Here is a 24,385-nt window from a genome sequence, read left to right as displayed (position 1 = left end):
GAGAGGCCACTAGGGAATCATGGAGCTGCACGCCCTGCCTAACGGCGACGCCAGTGGAAGAGACTGCCTTCACATTTGAAGAAGAACCATTGGCGAAAGCGAAATGTGACTGCTGCAAAGCCACAATTAAAACCGGAGGCCCGCGAAACACCTGCCAGGAGTGTAAGTCATCGGTGGCCCACCTGAAATGTTCAGGAGGCAGAAGCAACCAGTGGAAGTGTTGCGCCTGCGAGCATGGCACCTCGGATACACCCGTAGATACTAGTGCGGAACTACCAGCCTCTCAGTGCAAGGACTGCAAAAGGAAAATTAATCGGAACGCGCCGCGCAAACAGTGTGCCACCTGCAGAGGAAGCTTCCACATCCAATGTATTGACAACACGCCCACTGAGAGACAGCAAGTGAGGCGAAACCGGGATTGGAACTGCAACCCGTGCAAAGTTGAGCACGGCGCCCGCAACAACGTTACAGCAGACGTACCCCTGCCTCAACCAGCGAAGACTCCTACTCAAGATGTGATTAGAGTCCTCCAATGGAATGCAGGTGGCATCCACAAACACATTATGGAACTTGAAAGCTACCTCGACGAAGAGAAGATCGATATCTGCTGTCTGCAAGAAACCAAGATGATCCCGAGCGATAGCTCTCCGTGCTTCGTCAAGTACACAGTTGTCAGAAGAGACAGACTCCTCCAGAGAATGGCTAGAGGAGGAGGTGTCATGACCCTGATCCGAAACGACCTGAGCTACAGAGTAGTGGACTGCCCAGTGGAAAGGAACAACCAAGGAGCAGAGGGACTCTCAGTTGAGGTGGTTACTGGCGAAGAACCACTGACCATCACCAACATCTACCTGCCACCGGAGTCATCCCTGTCCTGGAACGGAGGCGCGACAGATCGGAAGAAGTCAACCTACAACTAAAATCGAACGAGCTCCTGCTTGGGGACTTCAATGCCCACGACGCGCTCTGGGACTGCAACGCGAGAAACGACTACAGAGGCCCCTCAATCAGCGAGAGCCTGATTGACATGGAAGCGACGGTTCTCAACGATGGGAGCCCGACTAGGAAAGACCCAGCGTCGGAAGCCCTCACCTCTCCGGACATCACGATAGCCAGCAACGAGCTCGCCGACAGATGTACTTGGACTGTGGAACCTCGCCTCAACTCCGACCACATGCCGATCATTACAGAAGTTAACCTCCCAGTGAAGACCAGAAACCGAACTAAAGGCCACCTAGTCTGGAACTGGAAAGAAGCGGACTTCGAAGGCTTCAAAGCTGAAGTCGAGGACAAACTGAGAAACAGTGAAGAGTCGGAAACCAAGAAGATGGAATTAGAGCTGTGCGCCGCGATCATGGGTGCAGCCACTAAACATATTGGCCTCAAAAAAGTCGGTCAAGCTGGCCAAGTGTGGCTCACAAGGGAAATTAAAGAGGCCATCGATGAGAGAGACCGCCTGAAACCTATGAGACACAGGAACGCAGAGGAGTTCGCCAGCGCCGACAAGAGAGCCACCGATCTGATGATCGAGAAGAAACAAGAAATATGGAGGAAGAAAGTTACGGGTGCAAAAGGATCCAACCTGTGGGGCCTGATCAGGAAACTTGGCAATGGCACACAGTCCCAGAACAAATCGAAGATCCTCATGCACGACGGCGTAGCCAGAGTCACCAATCGGCAGAAAGCTGCAGCCTTCAAGAGCTGCTACAAGAAGGCCAGCAACACCCACATCAGCAAGAGAGACCGCTGGGTGAAGAAAGCCGTTAATAAAGCGCTCCGCTCGCCCACAGTGGAGGAAGAGATGAGCCAAGACCTCACCGGGAACGAGTTAGAAGCCGCTCTGAAGAAGCTAAACGCCAATAAAGCCGGCGGCCCCGACCACATCCACCCGCGCCTTCTGAAGAACCTTGGCAGAACTGCGAAGGACTATATTCTACGGCTCTTCAACCACGTCTGGAGAAGTGGCAAGGTGCCGCAGACCTGGAGGACGGCGGACATTAGGCCGATCCTCAAGGGCAAGAAAGACCCACAAGAGACAGACTCGTACAGACCGATCAGCCTGACGTCGGTAGTGGGCAAAACCATGGAAAGAATAATAACAAGCAGACTCACGTACCACCTCGAGAGCAGGAACCTGCTTACACCGCTTCAAGCAGGCTTCAGAAAGCGCAGCAGTACTGAGGACCAACTGCTCCGCCTCTCGCAGCAAGTCTCTGATGCGTTCCAGATGAAGCCTATGAACAGAACTGTGCTGGCTACGATAGACTTCAGTAAGGCTTACGACAAAGTCTGGAGAGATGGCCTCCTCTGGAAGATGCAAAAGAAAGGACTCCCGAAGACCTTGATCCGCTGGACTCAAGGATGGCTCAGCAACCGGCAGGCGTTTGTCACCTTCGGAGACAGCAAGAGCGAAAAGACGCTCCTCAGACAAGGAGTTCCTCAAGGATCCGTCATTGCACCCCTGTTGTTCCTCGTCTACATCGACGATCTCGCCGAAGTGACTCCGGATGACGTGACGGCCAGTCTGTTCGCCGACGATGTTGAAGTATCTGCCTCACGCACCTCCCTTCGCCAAGCAGAATCAGCAATCCAGCGAGCTGTAAACAAGATTGCCGAGTGGAGCCTCACCTGGAAGCTCACGATCTCACTGGGAAAGTGCGAAAGCTCCTTCTTTACTACCAACACAAAGGAAGCCAGATGGATCCCCACCATCACCATTGGAGACACCACGATTAAGACAGTCCAGAACCCCCTGTTCCTTGGTCTCCACTATGATAGACAGATGACCTTCACAGCGCACACCGAACATGTGACGAAGAAAGTCCAGAAGCGATCGCGAGTCCTCCTCCACCTGGCAGGCACAGACTGGGGACACTCCAAGCGACTTATCAGAGACACCTATACAGCGACTTCCCGCTCTCTGGTGGAGTACGCGGGAGCAGCCTGGCACCCCTGGATGTCAAGCACGAACCTTGAGAGGCTTGAGGCAGCCCAAAGGTTCGCAGGCAGAGCAGTGACCGGGCAGTTGAAGACGACGCCGAACGAAGCGGTCCTCCTTGACGCCGGCTTGCCCACAATCAAGGAAAGGTGCAAGTTCATCGCAATCAATGCTCTTGAGAAATCGATGCGACTCGACCCGAGCAACCCCAGACGCCAGATTGCAGAGAAGCCACAACACCGGCGTACAAAGAAAACAGACTGGAGAGACCATGCCCGAGACAAATGGAACGAGATATTCACAGAAGGTTGCAACCCTGAACCCTGCCCGGATCCCGTAGCGCCATGGACTAAACTCTCTAACTGCGCCTTCACCTACACGAACGTAGAGAAACGACAGGACGATGAGACGAAAAAGAAGGCAGGAGAAGAAGCAATCAATCTAAACCATGACACCTACAAGCTCAATATTTACACTGATGGCTTAGCCCAAGACAGCAACAAGAACGGAGGAGCAGGAGTAGTGATAGTGCCCTCAGACCCAGAAGAGGAAACAACGATGCTGAGTCACCCCGCTGGCAAACTCACCTCCAGTTTCCAAGCCGAATTGACGGCCATCAACCATGCTCTAAAACACGTAGCCTCCAACGACGACCATGACTGCCAGATCCGCATCATCACCGACTCGAAATCGGCACTTCAACGCTGTGAGAGCATCACGAGTGACCCGCGTCCCAACTCATGGCTGGAGAGAGAGGTCCTTGACTCCCTCATGACCCTCGGCGAGCGACAAGTCGGTATCGTCTTCCTGTGGTGCCCTAGCCACTGTGGCCTATGGGGAAATGAAGAAGCTGACAGATGCGCAGCAGAAGGTAGCGCTATGTCGCAAGACAACATCCCCTGGACTTATCACTCAGCACAAGCGAAAATAAGAAGAAACAAAGAACACCAGTGTGGAACACCCAAGATGCAAGAGAGTGGACTGTGACAGCAACTCAGTCCCTAAGTTCCCATTAGATGAGGACCTGACACGACGGGAACAGGTTACTCTGAGCCGCCTTTGCAGTGGTCACCACACAAAGATACGATACTGGCGTATAAAGATCAATGATGAAACTGAATCCGAATGCAGAACTTGCGGGCCAGCCGAAGAAACGATGGAACACATAATGGAAGATTGCCCTGCCATGAGGAACCACTACCCAGAAGATTGGAACCTACACCAGATGACCACCATCCCAAGAAAAGCCCTGGAAATATGGCAACGCTTCCTGGACAAGATAAACCCACCGATTTCGGACAGAAACGACGACGACTAGACATCCATCTCGCTCAACACACACACAGGAGAAGGGTACAACTGTATGCTTCCTTTAGAAACATCGGGGCCGATAGCTTGAATGAACTACTTGAAGGTGCTAAAGTTTGGCAAAAAGATTGGGTTAGGCAGTTCAGGGCTGATCTTGACAACCATGGGCTCAAGACCAAGTGCGACCAGGATAACTGGTTACATAATCCGACAACCAAACTCAAGTTCACAGACGGTGGGGATTTTAAAGCAAATGCTATCGGCAAGAGGTTGCAAACAGTTCAATGTGCTAATGAAAACTGTGGTAGAATGTTTCATAGCAAAAAAGAGATGTACAGGCATCTCAGAGAAAATCATTCACCCTCAGTCCAGACCTCCGCTAGTAGTGAAAGTGAAATTGAAACTAATGGAAATGAAAGAACTGAAACTACAGGAACTGAAGGAGCTGTAACTAAAGGAATTGAAAGAACTGCAGAGATCCCCCAGCAGCCCAGCGACGGGGGGTCCAAAATGGGTATATTCGACTGCCATCTGTCCGACTGTAACAAGACTTATGTCTATGTCAGCAGTTGGACAAAGCACATGCAAAACTGTCACCCGCATGTGAAACTGATCAGCGCATCAGAATCGACCGTCTCAGCACCGCAGCTGAGTCGGCAACCCTTCGCATCAAACCAAGACACTAGCACAGGTGGTGAGCTGCTTAAGTGTCCGCTCTGCTCCTACCGGTGCTCGGTTAGAAAGTCAATGATCAATCACTGTTATGTGAAGCACCGATACTCCTGGGTCAAAGCAAGGCTAATGCCCAAGCCGCCAAGTCATGTTGGCGTTGTCCCGGTGCGTACAATCAATAGGCAAAATTGTGCAGATTGTAGCGTCATGAGCACCACTGCTACCTCGGAAAGGTAGAACGGGTTCCCGGTGGTGACTTTCATTTCGTTTGAATCAGTTCTAATGATTTGATAAAGTCAGAACCATTGCCCCTGGTCTTGACCAGCTGGGGTGCAGATGGGAGGAACTTATTATCAATAAAAGTAAAAAATCTACAATTATTCTTAATGATCTAAACATTTTGAAACAATTCCAGTCGAATATGTATTTAACAGTCCGATTTAAAACTTAGATTTCCTTATTGTTTTTCTGATTGTTACTATGCAGTGTTTAACTCTGGACCTTAAGTTTCAAACCCAAGACCCTTAAAACCCAGGTGCCGTGAAGTTATCTATGCCTCTCAAGTCTAGTTTCACTTGGCGTTGGGACAGTTCATTTACCTTCCCATAATCAAGTGTTGGGACAGTTAATTTACCTTCCCAGGACTCAGGTGTTGGGACAGTTAATTTGCCTAGCCAGGACTCAAGTTTTGGGACAGTTAATTTGCATACCCAGGACTTCTAATGTTCGGGCAGTTAGTTTGCCTTCCCAGGACTCAAGTGTTGGGACACTTGATTTGCCTTCCCACGACCAAGTGTTGGGACATTTAATTTGCCTTCCCAGGACACAAGTGTTGGGTCATTTAATTTGCCTTCACAGGACCAAGTGTTGGGACAGTTGATTTGCCTTCACAGGACCAAGTGTTGGGACAGTTCATTTGCCTTCCCAAGACAAGTGTTGGAACAGTTGTTTTGCCTTACCAGGCCTCAGTGTTGGGATAGTTGATTTGACTTCCCAGGACTTCAAGTGTTGCCAAAGTTGCTTGCCTTCCCAGGACTCAAGTGTTGGGACAGTTAATTTGCCTTACCAGGGCTTCAAGTGTTGGGACATTTGATTTGCCTTCCTAGAACTCTGGTGTTGGGCGCTTAAAAATTTGTCTGACTGCCTGCAAAATGTACCAATTTTTTTTTGGAAAAACTCTCGGTAAAAACTTAATCTGTTGTAAAATAGAAAAAAATGTAACTTTTTTATTCAAATTGGATGAAACCGTTCTACCAAAGAAAATTTGTCTGGTACCTGGTTGTCACGCGTTGTTCCCCCACTATTGTTGATCTGGGGTATAACCTTGTGGGTTTCATATTAAAAAATTATATCTATTTCCGATCCCCCCACCCGATCCGTCCAGTACACCTACCTTAGCTCGAGTTAACTATGGGGTACCCTCGCGTTCCAACTCTTGTTTTTAATCTGGTTAATCTAATGCAACGACTTCGACGATGCCGATGGTATAGTTACAGTGTTATGACAACCTTTTTACAATTTCTAACCAACATTCTTTATCCTAATTAACTCACCTGTCTAACCTTCCCCCTATCTAGCCCCACTCACTTAAGCCGAAAAACACTTTAAGCGTGTTGGGTGCTAAACCACTCAAGAAAAAACCGGTAGAACCTGTTTTCAAGCTGTGCTCAAGTCGAAACATTTCTTCAAAACTGTGGGGTACCGCTCAATCACTTTTATACCTGTCTCTTATAGTATAAAATGGGTTTTGACCAAACAGCACACTCCGGTGATCCGTTCTTGTTGTCACACTGCACTAAACTCCTCTATATAAAGTCCTAGCTCTCGTTTGTCGTAATTTTTATGGGTACTGCAACAAATTTGAGCAAAAAAAATAAGTCTTTGCATCTGCCTTCTACAAGTCTCTGCAGTCATTTTTTTTTCAGTTTTTCCCAAGCTGATCTCTTATCTGGTTGAATACAGTCATTTAAGTTTTGTTCAGCTTGAGCTAAGTTTAGTGAGTTTGTGTCCATCTCCAGCTCTTCAAATTTCTTCACATCACAGAGTTGTGTGTTATAAAAACTTTATCTGTTATAAAATAGAAAAAAATGTAACTTTTATTATGCAAATTTGTTGAAACCGTTCTACCAAAGAAAGTTTGTCTGGTACCTGGTTGTCACGCGTTGTTCCCACCACTATTGTTCATCTTGGGTATAACCTTGTGGGTTTCTTATTGAAAAATTACATCTATTTCTGATCCCCCCACCTGATCCGTCCAGTACACCTACCTTATCTCGAGTTAACTATGGGGTACATTCGCGTTCCAAATCTTGTTTTAATCTGGTTAATCTAATGTAACGACTTCGACGATGCCGATTGTATAGTTACAGTATTAAGGCACCCTTTTTACATTTTCTAACCAACATTCTTTATCCTAATTAACCCCCCTGTCTAACCTTCCCCCTATCTAGCCCCACTCATTTAAGCCGAAAAACACTTTAAGCGTGTTGGGTGCTAAACCACTCAAGAAAAAACCGGTAGAACCTGTTTTCAAGCTGTGCTCAAGTCGAAACGTTTCGTCAGAACTGTAGGGTACCGCTTATTCACCGTTATACCCGTCTTTTATAGTACAAAATGGGTTTTGGCCAAACAGCACACTCCGGTGATCCGCTCTTGTTGTCACACTGCACTAAACTCCTCTATAAAGTCCTAGCTCTCGTTTGTCGTAATTTTTATGGGTACTGCAACAAATTTGAGCAAAAAAAATAAGTCTTTGCATCTGCCTTCTACAAGTCTCTGCAGTCATTTTTTTTTCAGTTTTTCCCAAGCTGATCTCTTATCTGGTTGAATACAGTCATTTAAGTTTTGTTCAGCAAAAGCTAAGTTTAGTGAGTTTGTGTCCATCTCCAGCTCTTCAAATTTCTTCACATCACAGAGCTTGTCATAGAAGTTAAGTAGAGCTCCAACATTCTCAGTTTTGCATTTTGCAGTTTGAAAAACTCAACAGTTATAGATTGTCGGTGCACAATGATTGATTTTAGCAACTCGACTTCATACATTTCTTTTTCAACCGTCTTTATTTTTTTTAACTAGAGCTCATTGGTTGCCTCGAGTCTTTCATCGTTCAGATATTCTGTGATTTTATGCATGGATCTATCCATGATCTGATATCCATAGGAGGATTTACCTAAAAGCTTCTTAGTTTCTGCTACAACTCCTGACAGAAGTTTTTCATCTTCTCTTCTAGCATCAATTAAGTTCCTTATAGAAGTAAAAGAAATAGTTATAACGATTTCATTTTCCAGTTTTGAGATAGAAGTTAGCATTCACAGAGGATTTTTTTACACAAGCAAAGCTTGTGTGATAGTATGAACTCTTTTTTTCCACTCTAAGGCGCAAATATTATTGTTTTTCTTTGAAAGTGTTCATTTTGATCAATCAGTTATTGAGTCCAACCATTGCTAAGGATATTAACACAGACTATTAAGTTACAAATAACACTTTTGCTTCAAGGTATCATAGATCTGTAGCGTAGAGGTAGCTAAGGAGACCCGCAACAAAATAAGAGGTTTGAAATCTGGGCAGGGTCGGTTGTTTTTAATGAACTTTTTCGTATACTAGTTAAATGCGTCCGCTCGATAAGTTTGGACTTGTTAACTGGTAAATTTCTTTTTTTTTTCATTTTGACTGCTAATGCGTCATAATTAACTTCCGTCACTTAGCGTTTTTGTAGACTCTTAATTGGCGTGCGTCCCGTAAGAAATTTCGTAGACTCAAAAATTAACTCACTCAGTTTTTCGCAGTAGCGTCTCGTTATATTTTTGCTTGTGTATACGAAGTGCAACTTCGCCTCTGTAACATTTGGTTCTCGAATGCATAGTTTTTGTTGTAGTCTCGAATATCATTTCTTCCAACTTCATTATTTTTGAAAATTGGAGGAAAATATGCAAACTTCGATTTCAGTTATCTGGGACAACTAAATCGCACTGAATATAACCGAAAAGAGACCATCTTTTAATTTTTTTTGAAGGGAGTGTAGAAAGAGGCCTTTTCTAACGAATTGTTGTTCTAACATGATTTTTGATCTTGTCATTGGTTTTCAAGTTTTCCCACCACACATCAAATTTCTTTAAATTTGAATCTTTTCTCTTTAATGTACTCTCGTCTAATGTCATCAATCTCTCTTTTCTGGTTGCTGCAGAATAATCTGTCTAGCTTCAGTGCCAATTTGCTTGCCTGGTCAAGCTTCATCGATCGTTTTTGAGCAACTGTCCATGACAACAAGAAGCTGTCACCGGTTCAGAAATTGATGTATCTCTAGAGTTGTTTGATGAGCCATGCTTATAAACTCATCGTGAACCGGGAGACGACAGAAAGTAACTAAGAGGTAGTACTCCAATTGCTAGAGCAGAGATACAAAAATAATCGAGCCATGCTTCGGAAATTTTGTCAAGGATCCATGGGTTCAATGCAGTTCGAACGGAGAACGTATCTCAGCTTCGTCAGCTACACTCATTCCTTAATGAGGCTTAGCAACCAATCAAGTCACTCGAAAGATCAGTAGAAAACTGTTTGTGGCAAGTCTCAGAAAGCATGGGAACTGTTGAAGATGGGAGCGAGGCTCGTGATTTTGATCGACTCATTGTATTCTTAGGCAACAGAGTCAGGTTTTTAGAGGTGGTTCAAGGATCTCATCCCAGACCACATAAACTTGAGCGTGAGCAGATGTTCTCAACAAAAAAAAAGCGATCTCACAAGAATGGTTTCTCTTTACCGCAGTAAAGTTCCAAGCTGCCAAGAGAGATGTCCAGTTTGACAGTGTAGGAAATACAGACGGACACCATCCGAACGAGAGAAATTTGCGATCAGCAATAGGATGTGATTCAATTGCTTGTCTGCCAGTCACGGCATTCAGCAATGTCCTTCAGCATCACTGTGCAATACATGTCAGAAGAAGCATCATACAACTCTATATAGCAGTTGAAGCCAACCTAATCGTCACATCACAGCGACAATAGATGCCCTTTTAATCAAACGAACTGGAACCATCATAGTGCTTCCAACGGCAAAGGTCAAAGTTTGCTTGCAGAACGGTCTACTTCATCACTTGAGGGCGCTGATTGACAATTATGCTAAGGCGAACGTCATCACGTTTTAGGCCATGCACCGGCGTGGCAACAGAAGCTCCAGATCGCATAGTTGGAGGGAACCAGAAGAATGATATGTCAACCCATGGGCGATAGTATCTTAAATTTTTAACAAAGCCTGGTAACAATTGCAAAGGTTCTTGTGTGGTGTTGGAAAACATCACGGATAACGAGCATTCAAATATGTAAGTTGCACCACAGACCTACGAAATGTCAGCAGCTACAACTTAGCAGATCCAGCTTTCGACAAGCTCAATACAATTGATCTCATGCTTGGACAATTCGTCCACATACACATATTTTGAATTCAGGGAATGTCAAGGAACTATTTGCTAACTGACACGATCCTTTGTTGGACAGTCTCTGGTGTTGTTGATACCGACAAGAAGTCACATCACGAAAACACTCGCCACGGCATGGAATCAACCTCTCTGACAGCCAGTCCACCACTTTTGGATATATTCCTTAGTAGTAGATGTTGGAGATGATCAAGGGGGCTGGCTGCCGGGAGTCCCTAATGTTTTAAGTTGCCTTCCCAGGACACAAGTGTAGGGACATTTAATTTGCCTTCACAGGACCAAGTGTTGGGACAGTTGATTTGCCTTCCCAAGGCAAGTGTTGGAACAGTTGTTTTGCCTTACCAGGACTCAGTGTTGGGATAGTTGATTTGACTTCTCAGTACTTCAAGTGTTGCCAAAGTTGCTTTGCCTTCCCAGGACTCAAGTATTGGGACAGTTAATTTTCCTTAACAGGGCTTCAAATGATGGGACAGTTGATTTGCTTTCCTAGAACTCTGGTGATGGGACAGCTAATTTGCCTTCCCAGGATTCAAGTAGATGAAGTGTTGGGCGCTTAAAAATTTGCCTGACTGCCTGCAAATTGTACCAATTTTTTTTTGGAAAAACTCTCGATAAAAACTTTATCTGTTATAAAATAGAAAAAAATGTAATTTTTATTATGCAAATTTGTTGAAACCGTTCTACCAAAGAAAATTTGTCTGGTACCTGGTTGTCACGCGTTGTTCCCACCACTATTGTTCATCTTGGGTATAACCTTGTGGGTTTCTTATTGAAAAATTACATCTATTTCTGATCCCCCCACCTGATCCGTCCAGTACACCTACCTTATCTCGAGTTAACTATGGGGTACATTCGCGTTCCAAATCTTGTTTTAATCTGGTTAATCTAATGTAAGGACTTCGACGATGCCGATTGTATAGTTACAGTATTAAGGCACCCTTTTTACATTTTCTAACCAACATTCTTTATCCTAATTAACCCCCCTGTCTAACCTTCCCCCTATCTAGCCCCACTCATTTAAGCCGAAAAACACTTTAAGCGTGTTGGGTGCTAAACCACTCAAGAAAAAACCGGTAGAACCTGTTTTCAAGCTGTGCTCAAGTCGAAACGTTTCGTCAGAACTGTGGGGTACCGCTTATTCACCGTTATACCTGTCTCTTATAGTACAAAATGGGTTTTGGCCAAACAGCACACTCCGGTGATCCGCTCTTGTTGTCACACTGCACTAAACTCCTCTATATAAAGTCCTAGCTCTCGTTTGTCGTAATTTTTATGGGTACTGCAACAAATTTGAGCAAAAAAAATAAGTATTTGCATCTGCCTTCTACAAGTCTCTGCAGTTATTTTTTTTTTCCAGTTTTTCCCAAGCTGATCTCTTATCTGGTTGAATACAGTCATTTAAGTTTTGTTCAGCAAGAGCTAAGTTTAGTGAGTTTGTGTCCATCTCCAGCTCTTCAAGTTTCTTCACATCACAGAGCTTGTCATAGAAGTTAAGTAGAGCTCCAACATTCTCAGTTTTGCATTTTGCAGTTTGAAAAACTCAACAGTTATAGATTGTCGGTGCACAATGATTGATTTTAGCAACTCGACTTCATACATTTCTTTTTCAACCGTCTTCATTTTTTTTAACTAGAGCTCATTGGTTGCCTCGAGTCTTTCATCGTTCAGATATTCTGTGATTTTATGCATGGATCTATCCATGATCTGATATCCATAGGAGGATTTACCTAAAAGCTTCATAGTTTCTGCTACAACTCCTGACAGAAGTTTTTCATCTTCTCTTCTAGCATCAACTAAGTTCATTATAGAAGTAAAAGAAGTAGTTATAACGATTTCATTTTCCAGTTTTGAGCTAGAAGTTAGCATTCACAGAGGATGTTTTTACACAAGCAAAGCTTGTGTGATAGTATGAACTCTTTTTTTTCCACTCTAAGGCGCAAATATTATTGTTTTTTTTTGAAAGTGTTCATTTTGATCAATCAGTTATTGAGTCCAACCAATGCTGAGGATATTAACACAGACTATTAAGTTACAAATAACACTTTTGCTTCAAGGTATCATATATCTGTAGCGTAGAGGTAGCTAAGGAGACCCGCAACAAAATAAGAGGGTTGGAATCTGGGCAGGGTCGGATGTTTTTATTGAACTTTTTCGTATACTAGTTAAATGCGTCCGCTCGATAAATTTGGGCTTGTTAACTGGTAATTTTTTTTTTCATTTAGACTGGTACTGCTAATGCGTCATAATTGACTTCCGTCACTTAGCGTTTTTGTAGACTCTTAATTGGCGTGCGTCCCGTAAGAAATTTCGTAGACTCACAAATTAACTCATTCAGTTTTTCCCAGTAGCGTTTCGTTATATTTTTGCTTGTGTATACGAAGTGCAACTTCGCCTCTGTGTAACATTTGGTTCTCGAATGCATAGTTTTTGTTGTAGTCTCGAATATCATTTCTTCCAACTTCATTATTTTTGAAAATTCGAGGAAAATATGCAAACATCGATTTCAGTTATCTGGGACAACTAAATCGCACTGAATATAGCGAAAAAGAGACTCTTCTTAATTTTTTTTAGAAGGAGTCTGTAGAAAGAGGCCTTTTCTAACGAATTGTTGTCCTAACATGATTTTTGATCTTGTCATTGGTTTTCAAGTTTTCCCTCCACACGCCAAATTTCTTTAGCTTTGAATCTTTTCTCTTTAATGTACTCTCGTCTCATGTCATCAATCTCTCTTTTCTGGTTGCTGCAGATTAATCTGTCTAGCTTCAGTGCCAATTTCTTTGCCTGGTCAAGCTTCATCGATCGTTTTTGAGCAACTGTCCATGACAACAAGAAGCTGTCACCGGTTCAGAAATTGATGTATCTCAAGAGTTGTTTGACGAGCCATGCTTCTAAACTCATCGTGAACCGGGAGACGACAGAAAGTAACTAAGAGGTAGTACTCCAATTGCTAGAGCAGAGATACAAAAATGATCGAGTCATGCTTCGGAAACTTTTTTCAAGGATCCATGGGTTTAATGCAGTTCGAACGGAGAACGTATCTCAGCTTCGTCAGCTACACTCATTCCTTAATGAGGCTTCGCAATCAATCAAGTCACTCGGAAGATCAGTAGAAAACTATTTGTGGCAAGTCTCAGAAAGCATGGTAAACTGTTGAAGATGGGAGCGAGGCTCGTGATTTTGATCGACTCATTGTATTCTTAGACAACAGAGTCAGGTTTTTAGAGGTGGTTCAAGGATCTCATGCCAGACCACATAAACTTGAGCGTGAGCAGATGTTCTCAACAAAAAAGAAGCGATCTCACAAGAATGGTTTCTCTTTACCACAGTAAAGTTCCAAGCTGCCAAGAGAGATGTCCAGTTTGGTAGTGTGGGAAATACAGACGGACACCATCCGAACGAGAGAAATTTGCATATACCTTTTTTGATTTTTTAAATCATTTTCTTTACCTTTTTTCTTTCACTCGAGAAAGTTGTCTCTTTTCAATTTTGTTTCAATCATTTGACTCTCCGGCCTTAGCGGATCACCGATGTTGAAAACATTTTTGATTTAACTATTTATGTGAATGTGAAGTGGAACGCAACGCGTACAGCTCTCGGTAAAAATTCTCGGTTCTCTAAAAAGCAGTTCGCTTGTTTCGTTAACTCCATTAAGTCATTTTTAGCAATGTTAATAGTAATTGTTGATTTTTGTTGCAGGAAGTGGTTTCTTGTGCCAGGTGTGTGTGACTCCGGTGAGAAACGAACAAGATGAAATCGCCATGTTTATTCTCAATTTTGAAGATACCACCAACACTCACTCTACCAGAACTGGTTCTCAAAAATGTAACTATTTTTTGCTGTTTTAATTTGACATCGAATGGACTGCAATGGGCAGCGGCAAAAGAGAAAGAATTTGAATTTAAAAAAGGTTATTCTAATAATTTGGTAGTTTGCCGTTTAAAGGGCAGCTTCTACGAAGCACGGTGAAGGGTGAGTGAGCATGTTTAATTTATTTGTAGCTTGGCTCTCGTCCCAATTATTTGTCTCGCTTGTGATAGTCTAGCTTTTTGTAGAAACAGTAGTGTGTAGTTAATATTTAAAAAATTAATTTTAGACTTCTATTCTAACTATAAATCCAACCTCGAGTTATCAAGTTCAAAACGTGCCTTAATTCATATTAAGTGGCCAGATTTTCAATCCGATTGCCCTCTTCATTTTTTAAAACTTAATTTAACAGTTTGCTTAGCCGATTTGCGTCGTACTGAATATGGGATTACTCATGAGAGTCTGTTAGAAATTGACCTTGCTTTTTTATGGATCCTCCATAGCCTTCAAGCCCTTCCCGCTTGGTCTAAGGGTAATCCAGATCAATGGTCTCCGATCTCAGACGATGACGCGTATCTGCTTTTTGACTTAAAATCCGAGGAGACTTATGAACTATTCATTATCCGAGGAAAAACAATACTTTATAATAAAGTAGACCAAAAAGATTTATGGTGCTGAATTTGCCTGAAAAACTCACCCGTCGCCTATTCGCTGCTTTCAACTTACTAACAGAAAATTGAATGAACCAGAAATGTAAGTTTGAGTCCGAAAATCATCGACTAGAACAATGGGAAAGAAACTTAAGAAATCTCACGGTTCAAATCACTTGCGCCATTAGGAAGCTATTAAAAGGGCACTTGTGTTTTTGCAGTATCTAAGAAACTGAAATTTTGTTTTTCCGGTAAAAATTTAATTGTCAGACTTTCGTTTTCTTGCTCAAGTTTTGTCGGCTTAATTACCACATCACTGGAATTTCTAAGACCGTGAGCCATTTCATTAAATCCAAATTAATTGACTTGAGTGTGCGCGGCATTGTACAAAAGTTCACTCTAAGTCAAGAATTTCAGTATTTAATCGACACCCAAAAATATGATTCACAGTCGATGATCGTAGTGAGGACTTATATTATAGGTCGTGTTGATTTTTTTTCCAGGAGAAATTTCTAACTTTTCAAGTTCAAATTTGATTTTGCGTTTCAAGTTCAACTTTGATTTTGATTTGTTTTTTCAGCTTAGTTGATTTCCTGTATTAAAAGGGAGGCAAACTCCGCTGTCGAAAAGCAAAAGCGTAAAAGTAGGTGAAGTGTGATCTACTTTTAGTTTCGAAATTGGATTTTGGTTTTCAGATTTCCCAGTGAATTTTTTTACCTCTTGATGCAATTTTCTCAAATTGGCTTAGATTTGCCGAAAAAAAGTGTCAATTATAAATTATTTTAGAAATTCGAAGATTCAAGGTCATCAATTTTTTCTTTGAAATTCGAAATTGAAGTTTTTCTAAAGACAAGTGTGTAGTTTTTCTGTTTACTTGCGATCATTGACTCGTTTCCAACTGTCTGTTGGCTATGTAAAGTTTTCAACTGAATCTGTAAACATTTAATGTAGACAGAGTTTCTTTTGGCTATGTTCAAAACTTCTGAGTGTCGATCGGATTAAATTGAAAAATGCTTTTTTGTTCCAGACCTTTCTCCAATTATTTGGTAGGACATATGGAGTTGGGTTGTTTTTTTTACAGAAGGTTTTGACTACCGCAAAGAAAGTACGTAGTGGTAAGGTGTGGCATCAAAATAAAGGCGTATTTAGGGTATCGGATTGAAAAAACTAAAGCTGTGTTAGTGTTGCGAAAAGCTGGTTGGCTTTTTTGTTTTCCAGATTGATTCAGACAACAGTTTGAATAGAAGCTTAACTCCAATCTTCAGTCAGTTTTAATTTTTTAGCAATTTTTCCTCATTTTGAAAAAAAAAATCTTTTGTAAGTTTTGAAGTTAACATTTTGGAAAGATTGGACTAAAAATGATGTTTGGACGCCCAATGAAGATCTTGACTTCTTGTTCTAATTCTTAAAGGTGTTTCAAGTTTGTTTCACATGTGATCTTTTTGGTACAGTTCTGTTGTTTTGGATTTTTTAGTTTGGCTTAGGGTGTCTTTTTTCGATTACGTCTCAAATGGCATAATTCCCAAATGGCATAAAAATGAAAAATTTCCCAAATGGCATAAATTTCATGCAACAGTTGCTTTGGAAAAATTGAGAACAATTTTTTCGTGAACAATGTGAGAAAATTAGTCAAATTGTTAATTCAAATGTTGATTGAGATTTTATCCTGAAAAACTAGTAGAAATTTTTATCAAAAGCAAGAAGCATAAGCTTGCGATTATTAATAAGCTTCTTGTGGTGAATTTTTTTCGACAAATCTGTTGCTTAAATTTGTTTGGAAGCAATTAATTCCAAATCTTGTTCCCATGCTTTTGTTCGTGACAAAATGCTAGAAATATAAATTGATAGAAAACGTTTAATTTACAATGAAAACTTGAAGTTTATGCCATTTGGGAAAAGTTTCCATTTTTATGCCATTTGGGAATTATGCCATTTGGGAAGTTACCCTTTTTTCCAGTTCGCTGTTTAGTATTTGAGAGACAACAAGTGTGATTTTATGTTGAAGCACTATTAGCGGTTAAAAAAGCAACTAAGGTAAGGGGAAAAGCATTTTTATTGCAATTTTGTATAAGTTTTGGAATTCTATTCTTCAATAATTATAGTCGGAACATGTCTTATAAGTTTATAATCTATGTATGAAGTCTTTTTCCTGCAAATTGACCGGAATTTGCGGTCAAGGATTTTTAGACAGGTACCGATAAAAAGCAAAATTACAGCTTGGAATTTTCTCATAGTTGAATAAATACATGAAAGTGAAAGTGCTGAAGAGCCAATTTTTTCGGGCATGGTGTGAGGGCTGAAACATCAAACGGGGATAATTTAAATGGTGTAGTACTGATAATTATTCTCGCTTCTTCAACAATTAAATATGTGAAAGTGCTGAAGAGACAATTTTTTTCCTGCGAGTAAATTTGATGAAGTTCGATTTTTTTTGGTAAAGTTCTGGTGTTTGGATTTTTGTCTTTTTGGCATAGGGTGTCTTTTTGTTCAATGTTAGACACTTCAAAGAAAGCTCAGAAGGTGCCAGCCAGGTATAGTATCAATGTGAAGCGCAATTAGCCGTGAAAAAGCGAATTAGCCGTGAAAAAGGTTTTTGTTAAAATGATTTTTGATATTTTTTGTTCTATAATTGTGGTCCGAAAACTTAGCGCTAAACTCTTCTTTTGTATGTATGAAGTCTTTTCATGCTAATTGACCGGAAGTTACGATCATGGATTTTAGGACAGTTGTCGTTATTGAGCACAAATAGAGCATGGTTGCTTAAATAAATGAAAGCGAAAATGCTGAAGTGACATTTTCCGGGGATGATTCATGTGCTGAAACATCCAACGGGGTTGATTAAAATGGCGAATAGTCAATTTCATTATGAATGATTGCGTTGTACTGATAATTTGTTTCGCTTTTACCAAAAATAACGGAAAATTGTGCATGCTTATTTTTATGCTGGCCAATTTCGCTAATCTAGTTATCAGTTTTTAGCAAAATCGATTTTAGTACAGGATGAAGATATCGAGTACTAAAATCCACCTAAGATTCAAATTGGTAAAATCCATCTTTTTGTGAAGTTCGAGCTTTTTTGGTGAAGTTCGGGTGGTTTGGATTTCTTAGTTTTGGTGTAGGGTGTCTTTTTGCTCGGTGTTAGACACCTCAAAGAAAGCTTGTAGGGTGCCAGCCAGGTGTATTATCATGGTGAAGCGCAATTAGCCCTAAAAAATCTACTGTAAATTTTTTGGAAAAATGAGTTTTTTTGCTAAATGATTTCGAGTTTTTTGTTCAATAATTGTGGCTCGAACTTTCTCGGCTAAAATCTTCTTTTGTATGTATGAAATATTTTTTAATGCTGAAAGATCGTAAGGTGCCAGCCAGGTGTGGCGTCAAGGTGAAGCGCAATTAGCCGTGAAAAAGCGACTGTAAATTTATGGAAAAATGAGTTTTTTGGTAAAATGCTTTTGGAGTTTTTTTGTTCTACAATTTTTTGTTCTAAAGCTCGTAGGATGTGGTATCAAAATGAAGCGCAATTAACCTTAATAAAGAAACTAAGTTTTTGGTTAAATGTTTTTGGAATCTTTTTGCTCAAAAATTGTGGTCCGAATATTCTGTGCAAAAATTTGCTTTTGTTTAGTCTTTTTTCGCTAAACGACAGCAAATTACGATTATGGATTTCAGACCAGTTATCATTTTGAGCAAGAATACAGCATGGTTGATTAAATAAACGAAGGGGAAAGTGCTGAAGAGACATTTTTCGGGGTTGATTTTTTATCTGAAACAAATAACGGGGATGATTTAAATGGCGATTAGTCCATTTCAATATGAATGATGAAGCTGTACTGATAGATTTTTTGCTTTTTTAAAAAATAACGGAATTTTTATGCTTGGTCGTTTTTATGCTGGTCAATTTTGCTGATTTAGGTATAAGATTTTATTAAAAAAGATTTGATGCACGTTTAAGTTATCGATTTTTTGAGTTCAATTTGGTAGGTTCGATCTTTTTGATTCAGTGCGATCTTTTTTGCCCAAGTTTTGGTAGTCTGGATGTTTTCCATTTGGTGTAGGGTTACTTTTTGTTCAATGTTAGACAGTTTAGAGAAAGCTGGTAGGGTGCCAGCCAGGTCTGGTATTAAGGTGAAGCACAATAAGCCATAAAAAGCCATGAAGTTTTTTATGCTAAATGACCGGAAGTTACTATCAAGGATTTTAGAACAGCTACTGTTTTTGAGCAAAGATACAGCATGGCTGATTAACTACATGAAAGGGAATGTGCTGAAGAGTCAATTTTTTGGAGATGATTAAACTGTTGAAACATCCAACGGGTATGATTCAAATGGCAAATAGTGAATTTCAAAATGAGTGATGGCGTTTTTCTGCAAATTTATCTCGCTTTTGTAAAAAAAATATTGGATATTTATGCTTGGTTGTTATTTCTGCTCACCAGTTTTGCTAGTCTAGATAAAAGTTTTCGGCAAAAAGATTTTAATACACGATGAAAATATCGCCTCTTCGAGTTCAAATTGGTAAGTTTGATCTTTTTGGTGAAGTGCGATCTTTTTTGGTAAAGTTTTGATGATTTTGAATTTTTCCATAGCCAGGTGTGCTTTCAAGGTGAAGCGTAAAAATCCGGAAAAAGCAACTGTAAACTTACGGAAAATTGATCTTTTTTGGATAATTGGTATGAAATGGCCCCACCGGAATTTTTATATCATAAAGTTTATACCGAAAGAAAATACTTTTAGTCTGCTTTGTTAGTTTAAAAAAATGAATGCCAGTTTTAATGCAACGGAATTTTTTTGGCTAGATTTCGGCATGCTATTACTCAGAATTGATCCATAGTTGCGGTATTCCCTGATGGTTTTTAAAAGGACAGTCTGGTCATACATGCTTTGAACTGATAGAGCAGTCCAATATAACGCTTCTTATTTTGAAATATCATATTTCTAGTTTTTGAAACTGGTTTTGTCTTGAAAATCGAATTTGGTGGTGCTATTTTTGAGTTAAGTGTTTATATTGTACTCGTATAGTCAAACTTTTTTTACTGCTTTTATGCTTTCACTTGTTTGTGAAATTTTACATTTATTTCCCCAATACGCTTGGCTTTGAACGGAATCCACTTTGTCACTGGGATTCAGTTCTTGTGCTTCGTTTTTGCATGTTGTAGTAATTGTTCATGTGACCTTAGTGGTTCAGGAATGTAGATATCATGGCCCAGGAACAAAATTGGTTTTGTGCCATGAACTAAAAAGCTGCGTTTGTTTCAGTTGGTTCCCAGTTGAAGTTTCTGAAGCCACTGGCATCTCAGTTGCAGCGAAAGCCTACAGCAGAAGGGGACTTGAATCAAGAGAAAGAGGGTCCAGACGGCGCGGCTGAAGAAAGTCAAAGCAACCCCACTCAGGGTCAGAAGGTTTCCGCTGTGTCACACACTTCAAATGCTCCCAAAGAGCCTCTTCTTGAGACCACAAAAAAATCGACGGAAATCACGACGGTACCCGATAGAGAATCGAACAATAGGCAAGTGGAGTTTGAATTTTTATTTTATGTCCAGAAATCGTAAACGGAAGGGGCGGAAAAGGGTTGCCAGCATGAAAATTTCAGCAAATCGATAACCCATTGCCTTAGAGTGAAGCATTAGTGCTTACCGTATAGTATACTTAAAACCGTGCCTTCGTTTCCTTTTTAAACCTTCGCTCTGAAATGTAATGATGATCTTTTTCCATTGTTTTTTGTGGAGTTGTTCGGTAGTAATTTCTTGTCGCAATCATTAGGTTTTCATATTTTAATCAGCTTTCTTAAGTTATATTTTACAATTTGATCATATCTCACTAATTTTTGGGTCTCAGTAGTTTAAAAATGACTCGCTGGTTGATCGAAAATATAAGGCAGTAATTTTTGTGAATGGTTTCTCGAAATTTGCTGCAGCACTTTTCACTAGGACCAAATCAGAGGAAAACCGTCACTATTTCCAAAACGGTCACTAATTGTTATAGCAAGACTGCTCGTATCAGCAAAGTCCTGGCTTGAGTAAAACGTGTGATCAGTTTTAGCTTTTCCTCAAACTATCTGTTTTTTTTTTAGTTTTTAAAATCACTGATTCTCTCTTATAGCTACGTCGGTGTTTAATTGTTGTTATCAGAGACCAGCCGGAAGATTTGAATGGGCAGCGTCAGGTAACTCGCTCTGATCTCGACAAAAGGGGTCCTAATGAACGAAACACCAATACTTGCGACCTTTCTTTGCCGCAGAAACTGGAAGGCAGCGGATCTCCTAGAAAACGTAAGCATCCTGCATCCTTCCTGGAGTAAAGATGCATGTATCTTAATGGCCTGTGAAGTTTCTATGTGTTGCAGATGCAAGTTCAGTTGTGCCGCGTGTGGAGTTTAAAGGGCCCTCTGTAAACAGCAGCTGTGAAGATGCATCTGACACACCAGAACATTTCCAGCTGCAGAAAAAGAAAAAGCCCAGACCACCCAAGAAGATGCCTGTCAATCGGACCAGGTCACATTCCCCCGACTCATACTCAAACGAGGAAGAGACGCAGGGAGAGCAACGTCAGTCTTTACTAGCAGGTAATCAATAATCTAATATCATTAAAAACCTAACCGATTTGGGTCATTTGAATATGATTTTAACGATTTTATAATGGTTCGATTTCGCAGCTGACCAAGAGATGCGTAAGTAGGAATTTAATTTTTTCTCACTGTTTTTCATTTTCTTGATCAACCAAGTTGTTTGCTCGAAAAATAATTTAAATTGATTTTCCTGAGTATCCTCTGCATTTACAATTGATGTCTGTCTGTTTCCGATTGTATGATTTTGAATTGTCTGATAAGTATCAATAAGTGAGTTCTACGGACGAGTTTTTTGTGGAAGCTTGGGGAATCATAAACTAATTTTGACGTATGCAATCGTATAACCAAGTTGTGCACTTGATTTTCAAGAGAAACGTACACTTGAAATAAAATGAAAATCTCGTTAAAATTGAAAACCAATTGAAACGTTTTTTTTTTGTCCCGACCACTTCACGATGTGGAAAGGAGCTATTGCGAAGGGTAAATTTTTTAAACTGATTTTGGATACCTCGCAGAAATCTGGTAGGTGGTCAAGTGTGGCAAATTTGAAAGCCGTTCAGCCGCAAATGGTCTGTTTATTTTCGTTTTTCTTGATGAAAATTTTAGTTATTACTAATGATTTTCAGACTGGAGATTTCAGACTAAGCTTTTAATATAATTCTGCTGTGCGAGTTTTCTAATATGTTTCCAATCAGTGCTCATTGATTCCTTCAATCTCCTCTTAAAGATTATGAATAAACATTTTCAAAAAAATATTTATGGAAACCAGGAATAAATTTAGAAAAAATCAAAACAATAAAAATTTCGGGGGTCAGAAAATGCTGGGCTACTTACACAGCAACCTAATATCCTCGTTTAAAAGGGCAGTTATTTAAAAAGTAGTTGAACGTTGGTTAGTTTAAGATTTCTTACCCATGTGGACCAGCCGATGGTTAAGGAAAGTGACTGAATTCGTGGGATTGGCTATATGGGGATGATGCCAGTTTTGTTGGCTTGAGATGTTACGCTGGAATCAAAATTGTATGTTTTCAGCAGAAGAAAATAAATCGAGCTTTTTTCGCTAATTTGGGTAACATTGATTTGTTAATGAACGAAGTGCTTTATCACAACTAGTTTGCATTATTGTTAGATGGATTAAGTGAAACTTTCTTACCCACTTGGAGCTAGCGGCGAGTTAACGGAAGCGACTGGGTTCGTGGGATTGGCAACATGGAAATAATGCCTGTTTTTATTGACTTGCATACTTGAAATGATGGCTTGATAGTTTGATTTAAGTCGCTTTATACTAAAGAATGAAAGTTTTGTCCAATTCAGCTATTGATAAATTTTTTCATCTGCTGACCCTAGCTGAATCAATGAAAACAAAGTTTTTGCGGGGTCCGCTCTAACTTAGTTCGATCTTTTTCACGTCAAACTTTTTTTTCAGAGCAGGAAATCTAGGAAAACTATCCCATCACTAACAAAATTGGACGATATTGAGCTATGACCTTTGGTCTGTGCTCATAGAGTAATTTCAGATAAGTTGTCGAAAGATTTTACTCATGAATGCTGAAAAAGCTGCTGGTCCTATGGAAATTCCATAGAAAATTCTATTAAATTCGTATTGTTGATTTCCAATAATGAATTGTCTTAAGCGTCGTGATTGTTTGTCTAGTGGATTTTGATTATACGCCCTGTTCATGTCAGCTGTTGTAAAAATTTGCCCATTTATTTAATTGAGAGTTATTTGAATTGTTTCTATAGGCCAATTACATTTAGATTCATCAATAAGTGAATTGAGTTATCTAGCATCTAGAACAATTTCTAATGATTTCCCTTAGCGAGAATGATGACTGGGTTTATGAATGTGTTTCTTTTTGGTTGTTCTTCTTTATTAACTGGAGAAATGATGTAGTATTGTTCTAAGATATCTGGCAATCTATTGACTTTATCATGTAAGTGAATTGGAACTTTAATTGCTCGTTGTTTTTTAAAAACTGCGTCAAGTTTTAGAGGTAGATGAAGTGGTGAATTTACTTTTCCAACATCAAACTTAGATATAGCTTAAACCATTGGGTATTTAAGTAGTAGTTCTGCTAATTGTTCAATTTCTTGTGTAATTTGCGAGTGTTGGAAATTGAGCTTTGTAAGAAATTTCTGTTGTTCAGTGGTATATTCTGAAATTTGAATGTTGGTTTAAACTAGGGTGTTTTTGTAAAATAGTCTGTTTTTTGCTTTGAGTCACTAATTATATTGTTATTTAATGTTTCTTCATTGAGGATTGTATATTGACATGTATCTAATAATTTTAAGATGTTAATTACTCGATATGCTGTTTCTACTGTGGGAGAAATTGTTGCATTGGTTTCACAATATCCTAAAAGTCCCAGGGGTAACGTTATTTTATATGGGGAATTATTGTATTCGAGCAAAGAAATTATATCTGAACTTGTTTTTTTTTGTGTATTTGGTTGATGAGATTGCTACTCGAAAACGTTTATAGCTTGGTTTGAGTTTAAGGTCGGACATATATAGTCGTTATTTATTTTGATCTATGTTGTATTGATTGACTTGACTTATTGAGAAGTTGTATACATATCCTGATAATGGTTTCAGGTGTTTTCTTCCTTGGTTGTATATAGAGTAAAATTTGGAAAATAAATTGGAGGTTTTTCATTTAATCTTCGAAAGAATGTGAGTGATGTTTTATTCTGTCTTGTGTATTTATCCTTTATATGTAATTTGTTTTTAGGATTTTAATAGTGAGGCTGTACTTAGTAATTAATGGTATTCCAACGATATTGTGTTTTATATCTGTGATATGAAATGTTTGTTTAAAAAGTTAATTTTGTTCCGTTCTTCGAGTTGCTGGAAATCTAAGAAAACTATCCCATCACTAACAAAATTGGACGATATTGAGTTATGACCTTTGGTTTGTACTCATAGAGTAATTTCAGATAAGGTACACCGTCTGTTCTCCACGCTATCTTTTTTCGGCCGGATAGATTCGTGCAACTTCTTAGTCTAATACCAATCTTATTCTTACTGT

General features: G+C 40.0%; 1 protein-coding gene across 1 annotated transcript in view; it reads left to right on the top strand.

Moving 5' to 3' along the window:
* Window positions 1–24,385, top strand: part of LOC134841709 (potassium voltage-gated channel subfamily H member 6-like) — a 633,879-nt gene that overhangs the window by 512,712 nt on the left and 96,782 nt on the right. The window contains exons 4-9 of the mRNA XM_063857742.1: window positions 14,040–14,165; window positions 14,286–14,312; window positions 20,050–20,299; window positions 20,922–21,061; window positions 21,136–21,354; window positions 21,445–21,459. Of these exons, the coding sequence (XP_063713812.1) occupies window positions 14,040–14,165; window positions 14,286–14,312; window positions 20,050–20,299; window positions 20,922–21,061; window positions 21,136–21,354; window positions 21,445–21,459 (777 nt within the window). The remainder of the gene's footprint in view (window positions 1–14,039; window positions 14,166–14,285; window positions 14,313–20,049; window positions 20,300–20,921; window positions 21,062–21,135; window positions 21,355–21,444; window positions 21,460–24,385) is intronic.

The sequence above is a fragment of the Symsagittifera roscoffensis genome, chromosome 3 (genome assembly GCF_963678635.1).
Source record: "Symsagittifera roscoffensis chromosome 3, txSymRosc1.1, whole genome shotgun sequence".
Classification (NCBI taxonomy): domain Eukaryota; kingdom Metazoa; phylum Xenacoelomorpha; order Acoela; family Convolutidae; genus Symsagittifera; species Symsagittifera roscoffensis.
The sequence above is the reverse complement of the archived record's forward strand: the minus strand, read 5'-3'. Positions and strand labels throughout refer to the sequence as shown.